A 10,318-nucleotide genomic window follows, 5' to 3' on the forward strand; every position below is an offset into this window, starting at 1 on the left:
ACCATAAATCTCTTGTCCAATGTTGTCCTCTGTTCTTGTGGTGTCCTGTTTTTTTTTGTGTCCTCTGACTGTTTTCTGTATAAAAATTTGACACCAGCTGAACCTGAGCAGAGATTTGGATCATAAAGTCCAACTGTTAACACAAACTGAACAACTTGTTTAATTCCTCTGTTTCGGATGTTTTAAAAACATTAAAAACCAGATTCTTTGCAGCTAATCTGCTGTTTTTCAGTTATTGTTCAGATTTTCTGCTTGAGATTATTCTGAGGACAATCTGTGATGCTTTTTTATTCTGATCTGATCCTCCTGTCATACACTGTATCTTTACATGTGTTGTCAAAAACAGATTTTAAGCCTGATTAGTGGCAAATTCTAGAATAGTTTTGTTGTATTGTCATCAATACACCAAATGTTTTAGTGCAAAAATAGTTCTGTTGTTCTGCCTTGGGCTGTACAAATCCTCAGGGAATAAACCAAACATGCCGCTCCATCGTTTCCACAAAAATGATCCAAAATGAAGGTCCAGGAGCAGCAACAGAAAACCAGGAGCCAGATGCATCACTGCCACTGATTGGATTGTTTAGTGAGGTTCACGGATTGGTTCTGGAGTGCTGAGAAGACTGAGCTAACTGCAAGTGTTTCTCAAACTTTTTATAAGGAGTAGAAATACTATTAAGATTCATGAATTCATGAATGTTCTCTGTCAAATATTTAAATGACAGAGAGCTGTCTGAAAAAAGTTTACTGTCAGATTTTTTTATTTTAAAAAGAGGTGGTCAAACCGAGTTTTCTCAGCAGGGTAGCTGGGCTCTCTTGTGCCAGTCCCAAGCCCGGGTAAATGGTGAGGGTTGTTGGTGACACCATACCGGATCGGTTGAGGCCTGGGTGCTGCTGTTAGTTGAAGACCACAAGGAGGGAAACATACCAGGAGACAGAGGAAGAAGAGGAAATGCAAGAGTGTAGGACTGAGGGTAGCAACCCTAAACGTAGGAACAATGACAGGCGAAGGTAGAGAGCTGGCTGACATGATGCAGAGGAGGAAGGTAGATGTTCTGTGAGGAAGAGCAGCAAGGCTCGCAGCATCAGGGCAGCTTTCAGCTGTTTCACCGCGGGGTGGACAGGAGGAGACATGGAGGAGGACTGGTCCTGAAGGAGGAGTTTAACTGCATGCCGTTAAAAACATGTAGAAAGCCTCCCTAATGGAAGGTGAAACATCTGCAACTACAGAAAAGAAGTTCAGTTGTATTGTTTTTGAATTTGATCAATTGTAGTTTTATGTAATTATAACTGATAGTGATAGTGTAGGTTTGATAGAATAAAATGATAGGAATCATACAGAGTTCACATTCATTACACAAATAAAAGATGAATAATAACTGTTGTGTTTTCTCTTTTTAGTTTTCATCAAGACTGACCTGCCTGACTGCACGTACTTGCTGTGTGGATGGGTGTACTTATAGTTCTGGCCCTCAGCGGATGGGTGTATGTAGAATTCTGACCCTGTGGGTATGTAATGTGTATAATTTTAACATGTTTATAAAACTCACTGATGTTGTGTCTCGTGGAACCATTCCACCCTAGAAAAAGAGCGGTTCTAATGAATCATTCAAATTTTAATCTGTCGTTCAGCTCAGAAGGACAGGATGGAAACTTTTAACTGCAGAAACACATTTTCTGTCCCATGGGTCAGTTTTTGTCCCACCTGATCTCTGTCCATGGGGTTCCTGTGTCTCTCGGCCCCCTGACTAAATCATACTGTAGTCTGGGTCGAGCTTCCCATCAAACCGTCCTCTGTCCTGAGGCCTGCTGTCCAGGTGTCCTGCTCCGAGACATCAGAGTACACAACAATCTGCTGTCCAGCATGGTGAAATAATAATGATGACATCACTGCACATGTTCTGTTGGTACCATGTGCTTGTTTCATAGGCAGAAACATTCAAAACATCCAACACAAACATCTGCATTCAGTCACTGAGCTCTCGATTCCAAAAAGATGTCCAACATTTTATTCAAACACTGAAACTGGCTTAAAGGACAGAGTCCCAGCAGAACCAGTCGAGACGTCCAGTTTGTCTCAGTACAACCTGTCCAGAGACAGAGTTTTTGGACAGAACCAGCTGTGTAGCTCCTCACCAGACTGAAAGTAGGACAAATTGAAACGCTGAGGGAGGGGAGTCTCCGAGAGGGAAGGACAGGAAATGAACAAAGAGAAGAAACTGAGGAGCAGAGGAACACACTCACAGCTCTGGGTGTGTGTGTGAGAGTCGTTTCTTTGAAGAAAAGTCGGCAGAAAACCACAGAGATAATATGTGGGTGGAGGTGTGTGTGTGTGTGTGTGCCTGAGGTGAGGCAGCCTGTAATCATCACCTCTCTGTGATGAAAGCAGCCTGTCCTTCATTAGCATACAGGGAGGGGAGGGGGGAGACCCATGAGAGAATAACAGAGTTTGGGTGTGTGTAGGTGTGTGTGGGGGGGGAGGGGGGGGGGCACTGACAGGAACAAAAGAGTAAAGTACAAACTGCTGCGATTAGCAGAGTAAACTGGTGCATGTTTCACTGCAGCTGCAGCATCCTCACTGTTGCCATGGTTACCTGGAGCTTCAATGGGAAACAACAGGCTCACCTGACAGCCAATCAGAGGCCAGAACCTGATTGTTCAGGTTTCCTCTTTGCAGAGGAACTTTCAGAGTTTTTGAAGCCCCTGAAGGAGGTTTCAGTTCTTTTAGGCCTGTTGTGGTTCAAGAACAGTGGTTCTGTTGGGTCGTAGTGACATCAAACCGAGCTGATCTGACTGAATACATCATCAAAAGGCTCTCTGTTACCGATCAATCAAAATTAACAGGTTGATCAGATGGAAATAAGTGACTTGGGTGTTAGACAGCAAAAAATCCAGAGACAAATGTCCACCGATGATCCTGACAGCTGATTGGCTGAGACAGAGGTCCACCGATGATCCTGACAGCTGATTGGCTGAGACAGAGGTCCACCGATGATCCTGACAGCTGATTGGCAGAGACAGAGGTCCACTGATGATCCTGACAGCTGATTGGCTGAGATGGCTGACCACTGACGTGGATCATCAGGTTCACTGAAGCTGGTCATAGAGAACAAGTTCTTCTCCTGAGTTTTTGGATCGGATCTCTTCGATGTCCTTCCTGTAACCTCAGCTCGGTTCTGTTTCAGCAGCATAAATTATAGATGAGCCCGGCCGGCGCCAGCAGGGGGTGATTAGCATACGCTATGTGAGGATGAGCAGCGTTGCCATGGAAACATGTTTCTGTTCTGAAGCAGCTCTAGGTGTTTCCCAGCATGCACTGGGGCAGAAGACAAACAAGTAAAAACTTTTTATTAATGTAAACTCAAATAAAAAAAAACCAACAAGTTCTGTAGCGTTTGAATTGATCCAGATTAGACTCGTCAGAACTGCAGCAGAACAAATGATAAATGATGATTTTATGACCCTTATGACAGACGTCCCAGCAGGCTGTTGATCTGGACGTCAACAGGACCTAGAATCGGTCTTACACCAGTTTAACTCACAACAAAGCCTAGTTTGGGTCGACTGGCAGCGTTGCCGTGGATATGGAGTGGTTGTCATGGTAATGTCCCTGCGGGCAGCTGCAGTTTGCCGGTCAAATGAAAATGAGAAGCAGGAAGCTGTTTGAAGAAGTTCAGAGAGGATCCTCCAGGGCTCGGTCTCACCTGCTCAGGTGGATTTACATTTTCTCCATTTTAATCGGAGAGCGTCACGGTTTAGTTTTGGTCTGAAACAGACAAGAAGGTTCTGCCTGCAGGCAGACAGCGGAAATAAGAACCAATCAGAGCTCAGGTTCTGATCTCAGGTCAGCACCTACATTTTCTTAGGCAGCATCCATATTCCAGCCAATCAGAGAGAAGAAAGTGCTTCTCATTCACAGGGGCTGGGAGACATCTGAGCAGGATGTTTACGTCCCATCATGACGGAACCTGACGGACATTTGTCCAACAATCTGTGGATGTTGATCTCAGCTGAAACACAGAAGGTCTGAGCTGCTGCTGTCATGTTACACAGCAGCTGAAGATACAAACATCGATCTGAAGATCAGCTGCTGATCAGCGAAAAAACAAATCGGACCCCCACTATCACAAACAGAAAGCAAATCCACCATTTATTTAGGCAAAACAATTTATTTATGCCTTTATAAAGGTGTCTAATGATCTAAGGAGGTCCATGATGATCTGATAAAGGTCTCTGATGATGTAATGAGGTCCTCAATGATATCTTAAAGGTTTCTGATGATTTGATGAAAGCCACAGATGATCTGATGAGGTTTCTAATGATCTGGTTACTAATGATATTACCAAGTCCATGATGATCTGATGAAGGTTTCTGATAATTGATGAGGTCCCTAATAATCTGAAATGATTGATGGTGATTCAATAAAGGTTTCTGATGATTTGATGGTCCCTGTTGATCTGGTATCCTGATGAAGATCCCTGATGATCCTGTGAAGGTTTCTAAAGATGTGATGAGATCCATGATCATGTAATAAAGGGCCCTGATTGTCTGATGAAGGTCCCCAATAATGTTTCTAATGATCCAAGGAAGGTTTCTGAGAATCTGTTGAGGTTTTTTATGGCCTTGAGTTTTGACCTCACTCAGGTTTAATGTCTTTTGTTCTTACTTGTTACAGGTAAAGAGGAGGTGCCATGTTGGCCTCCTCCATCTCCTCATCAGTCGTCCTCCTTGTCCTCCTTGTCCTCCTCCCCCCTTCCTCCCACCCGGCGGATCCCTCCATGCTGTGGGTTAAGCTGGAGGGCTCCCCTCTATCTCACCTCTTGATGGACCCAGGGACAGGGCACCTGTATGTGGGCGGAGTTGACCATCTGTACCAGCTGACATCTGACCTGGAGATGATATCACACGTGAAGACCGGCCCTTACCTAGACTCCCCGGACTGCCTCCCCCCGATTGTTCCTCAGGAATGTCACTCAGCCACATCCACTCACAACCATAATAAGTTGCTGCTGATGGAGGCAGGGCAGGGGGCGGAACCCGGGAACCTGATTGTCTGTGGTTCACTCTTTCAAGGAATCTGTGACAAAAGGTAATTCATAATTTTCATAATGGGATTCTAAGGAACTGATGATGAAGTGCAGGAGGTAAAATTCTTATTTACTTTTGGAAACAGTATTTTGTTGAACTGTTTGCAGCTCCTGACAGAATCATCAACCGTTCCTTAACCAGAGTAAAATCTATCCTAAATCAGACTGGTAGCTTATAAACAAGTACCTACACAACAACTTCCAAACAAAAAAATTTATTCTCATGAAATATTAAATCAGATTGTGGTTAGGCATGAAAGCAAACATGATAGAACTCCAGCCTCTTCATTGGTCTTCATCATGTGAGTTTCAGTTTATGTATGAAGCACCAAAGTGACTGTCACACTTCACATTTAGGAGGAACAGTGAGGCTTTAGCCTGGGTCATAGATCAGAGGACCATATCTTCACCCTTGCAGAGTTGTAGAGGGATCTTTGGAGTTTCCACTTGTGGTTTGTGGATTTGAAGAAGGCGATTGATTGTATTTTACAAGACATTTTGTGGAGGATGCCAGGGTCACTATCCAGTCTCTGTAGAAACGTTCCGGTATGGGCTTGAATGAGAACCACTGCTCCTCCTCATCAAAATAATTGGAGGCTTTTCAGGCACATCCCACTAGGAGGAGACCCCGGGCAAACCCAGAACTCTCTGTAGGAAATATAGCTCCTCTTTGTCCTGAGAACAACTTGGGATCCTGCAGGATGGGCTGGAGAGTTTCTCTGGAGAGACACTCTTCACTCTGAGCCGGTAAAAGAGCCACTGTGACCTCAGGAAGTAAATGTGACCTTTTATGAGCTAATCACCTGATAGTTCTTATCTCGTACAAATGATTATTTTAGCTTTGATGTAGGGCTGAAACCTGCCTCAGAGAGTTCAGTCCTGAGCTTCTGTGTCAGTGCTTCCTGACTGACACTTCCTTTGGTTTATCAGCACAATACAAATATTAGTCTTAAAGACAACAATGAATGCTGCTGCTTTTAACCTGGTGATGTGAGATTCATTTAAAAGTTTGAACACTCATCATGTCTTATAGTTTCATGTCCTGATTTCTTTGAAGGAGTCTGTCCAACATCTCTCAGATCATCTATCGGACCTCCAACCCTGTCGACACTCAGTACGTTGCTGCCAACGACCCCCGAGTCTCCACTGTCGGGCTGGTAATAACCACAAGGAGCAAACAGGAAGGAGGTGGTGCTGGCAGCACGCTGCGTTTGATGCTGGTTGGTCGAGGCTATACCAGCAAAGGTCCTGGAGACATCCCGCCAATCACAACACGACGTCTCTACCCAGTGACTCCGCCCCGCAGAGCCTTCTCGCAGGAGGAGGAGCTTGGGAAACTAGTTGTAGGAAGTTACTCTGAGTACAACAACCACTTTGTCAAGGCTGTTGCCCACGGCGACCACATTTACTTCCTGTTCTCCCGGCGGGACATGTGGCACAAGAAGGAGTACCGGACATATGCCTCCAGGCTCTGCACCTCCGACCGCAGCTTCTACTCCTACATGGAGGTGCCGCTGCTCTGCAGTGGCGGCTATAACCTGGCGCAGGGGGCGTGGCTCGGAAACCACTCAGGTGAGCCAGCTCTGTTCATCACCATGGCAGCCGGCCAGGCATCCACACCAGTCGCAACAAGTCGCTCTGCACTCTGTGTTTATGGGATGGCAGAGCTGGATGCCATGATGTGGCGAGCACAGGAAGCGTGTTACACGGAGGGTGGGCAGGGCAGCAGCGGACAGCAGGAAGCGTACATTGAGTACGCTGTATCATCGACGTGTCTCAAACTACCAAAGGTAAAAAAAATCACATGTATGATGTCACATGATGACATCATCATTCAGTCCTAGTTTTTCTATCTGGTGTTCTTACCTCAAACTGTTTTATCTACATAAACATTTGTTTTCAAGGACTCTCTCTCCAAGTACTCCTGTGGGGGGGAGCACACCCCCAGCCCCATCGCCAGCGCCGTTCCCCTTCAAGCTACGCCCACCATCACCCTGTCTACCCAACTGACTGCTGTCACTGCAGCAACAGAGACCGGACACACCATCGCCTTTCTGGGAGACAGAGAGGGACGACTGCACAAGGTGACCACATGCACTCACACGGGCCCAAACACAGAACATAAACAACAACCTTTTCTTCATCAGTGTATCTCAGAACCCACCCCATGTCATTATGTTTTCACCAAAAACTAAAAGTGGCTCCAGCCTGGCTGCTTCCTCAGGATCAGGAGCTGCTGAGGAACTGATCAGCATCAGAGGGAACACCTCCAGAAAAGCAGCAGGTTCTGCTGCTCTGGACCTCCAGGTGTGTGTTAGCACAACACCAGGGTGGAAAGACATCAGCAATGACCTCAGAGAAGCAGCTGCTGCTGCCCATCAATCCTGGAAGGGTCAAAGGTCATTACCAAACTATCTGGAGTCCATCGTTCTTCACAAGAGGAAACTAAGATGGCTGCCAGTCTTCCCAAGAGTGTGCACCCAGCAGATTCACCCAGGTCAGACTGTGCAGTGCTACATAAAGGGTCTGATGGTGTTCAGGCTCCACTGATCAGTAAATAAACACAGAAAATGATTTATGATAAAAAAAATTATTTATGTTTAAATGAGAGAAATACAAAAGATTAAAATTTATTTAAAAAGGAAATTCTGAAAAAATGTTCTGTTATATTGTCAGAGGTCAGAGGTCATGGGATTGGGATGATTTAAAGCTCATGCAGCCTGCAGCTCTTCATCCTCGCTGCTGTGTGTGTAGCAGGTGTTTAGCCTGAGGTGTGTGTGGGGGAGGTAGATGTCCCAGGTGCATTGTGGGTAATGATGGAGCGGGACGACCCTGGAGCATTTGTTCTGTGCACATTAACGAGTGCTGCACAAACGCTTTGAGTCTTTCATTAATATTTAATCACACACACTGTAAATGTTTCAGGCTGCATTGTTACCCAGAGTGCACCAGGGGGACCAACAACCAATCAGCATTAACTACCTCCACACACGTAACACTAGATCAACAGGGACCTGCTGAGCCTTGTCAGGTTCTGGATTTATCAGAGCTTCAAAGACCTGGAACTGAACAGGACTGGATGGTTCTGTCAGGTTGATAGACCTTTGGAACAAGAGACCCACCCAGAACCTGCAGGAATAGCAGGATCTGCTGCTGAGACACCAGAAGCAGTCCAGGACTCACAGTCCAGTTGGCCTCCAAGGCAGGCAGTTTTACTGCAGGTTCTAAAAGTGATCCACTTGTGCCCCTTTCACACGGACCCTAACGGTCCCGGCTCCACTCTACTCCGCTTGCTTTGTGGGCGTTTACATCTGCAGTTTTTCAAGGCCGGTCCTGCTTCTTTGGTCCCTGCTTCGGAGTCAGGCCAGCCGGGCCGGCCTTGCTTCGTGGGCGGCGCCAGCTTATCTCCTGTTCACTCATTGGTCGTGGGTGTGACCAGATGCAAGCATAAAGAGGTGGAGGCAATGTACAGTACAGAGTAAATCTCCTTTATAACCTTTATCCAGACTAGAGGTGGTCCTCCTGATGCTGATCAGTTCATCAGCAGCTTCTGATCCTGAGGCTGGAACCGGTTTCAGTTTTTGGTGAATGAATAATGACATGGGGTGGGTTCTGCGATCCACTGATGAATGTGATGGTTTATAGTTCACTAGGTCTGCTTTGTATCTATTTTACTTTCAAAAATTAGATCTAGAAAGTGTGGGAAACTCTCTAAGGTGTAAGCTACAAAGCAGGGATGTGGGGCCTTTCTTGCTTGCATCTCATTCAAGTTCAGGGACGTGCGGTCAGGTGAGGCAGGTGAGGCAGAGCCTCCCGTCATCATGACAAGAAAAAAAATGATAACATAAAATTAATATTAATATTTGTCCACTAATCTTTATGTAAGACTAATTTTCAAACATTTTTATAGTCAAAATCGCTGAAATTGCATATTTCCTGTTCAAATACCGAGCCTCACCTCTGATTGTGTAATCCATCACAAACTGCAGCTGGCCCGTGCCTGTTGCCGTATCCTGCATGTCGCCAATATGATGGCTTATATACCCTGATTTTCCAGTCTGGCTCATGTCTTTAACCATTTACGTTTAATGTTTGTTAGTAACATATTTAGTTTTGCTTGAGGGGACATAAAAGGCACAGGGTGAGGCAGGCAGTACTCTGCCGCACTGAAGGGGGCGCAGGTGAGCCAATGGGAGCTTGTTGCTGCTGTCCTTTCACGCAGAGGCGAAGGAGTCACAGGCAGGTGTAACAGGAACTAACCAGTCTCACTTTCGTTTCTGTGGTGCAGGTGTTGGTGCGCTCTGATAGGTCAGGTGACCTGTACAGCAGAGTGATAGTGGACGAGGGCGGGGCTGTCAGTGCGGACCTCCTATTGGACGAGAGCCAGCAGCATGTTTACGTTTTAACTGCCAACAAAGTAAATAACATCCCTCTTTCTTTGTCTCAACTCTTGTCCTCTACAAGTTCTCTTGTCCTTTTGTCTTCTTGTTGTCCTGTTGTCCTTCTCTTGTTCTCCAGATGTCCTCCTCCTCTCCTCTTGTCCTATTCCTGTCCTTCTTCTGTCCTATTCCCATACTACTCCTGTCCTTCTTCCGTCCTTCTCCTGTCCTATTCCTGTCCTTCTACCATCCCTCTCCTGTCTTTCTCTTGTCCTTCTCTTGTTCTCCAGATGTCCTCCTCCTCTCCTCTTGTCCTTCTCCTGTCCTTCTCCTGTCCTGTTCCCATCCTTCTTCCGTCCTCTTCCTGTCCTTCTCCTGTCCTTCACTTGTCCTTCTCCTGTCCTATTCCCATCCTTCTCCCGTCCTTCTCCTGTCCTTCTCCTGTCCTATTCCTGTCCTTCTACCATCCCTCTCCTGTCTTTCTCTTGTCATATTCCCGTCCTTCTTCTGTCCTATTCCTGTCATTCTACCGTCCTTCACTTGTCCTTCTCCTGTCCTATTCCCATCCTTCTCCCGTCCTTCTCCTGTCCTTCTCCTGTCCTATTCCTGTCCTTCTACCATCCCTCTCCTGTCTTTCTCTTGTCATATTCCCGTCCTTCTTCCGTCCTTCTCCTGTCCTTCTTCTTTCCTATTCCCATCCTTCTCCCATCCTTCTCCCATCCTTCTCCTGTCCTTCTCCCATCCTTCTCCCGTCCTTCTCCTGTCCTATTCCCATCCTTCTCCCGTCCTTCTTCCGTCCTTTTCCCATCCTTCTCCTGTCCTTCTCCTGTCCTTCTCCCGCCCTTCTCCTGTCCT

At 46.3% G+C, this 10,318-nt stretch overlaps 1 protein-coding gene across 2 annotated transcripts in view; it reads left to right on the top strand.

Moving 5' to 3' along the window:
* Positions 1–10,318, top strand: part of LOC108229077 (plexin-B1-like) — a 30,460-nt gene that overhangs the window by 17,776 nt on the left and 2,366 nt on the right. Inside the window, exons 2-6 of one of the 2 annotated variants that reach the window (XM_037974451.1) lie at positions 1,399–1,506; positions 4,673–5,086; positions 6,142–6,874; positions 6,989–7,168; positions 9,373–9,501. In XM_037974451.1, coding sequence (XP_037830379.1) covers positions 4,689–5,086; positions 6,142–6,874; positions 6,989–7,168; positions 9,373–9,501 — 1,440 coding nt within the window. In that variant the 5' untranslated portion in view covers positions 1,399–1,506; positions 4,673–4,688. The remainder of the gene's footprint in view (positions 1–1,398; positions 1,507–4,672; positions 5,087–6,141; positions 6,875–6,988; positions 7,169–9,372; positions 9,502–10,318) is intronic. The other variant, XM_037974452.1, reaches the window with a different exon arrangement.

This window comes from Kryptolebias marmoratus, unplaced genomic scaffold (genome assembly GCF_001649575.2).
Source record: "Kryptolebias marmoratus isolate JLee-2015 unplaced genomic scaffold, ASM164957v2 Scaffold58, whole genome shotgun sequence".
In the NCBI taxonomy this organism is placed as follows: Eukaryota; Metazoa; Chordata; class Actinopteri; order Cyprinodontiformes; family Rivulidae; genus Kryptolebias; species Kryptolebias marmoratus.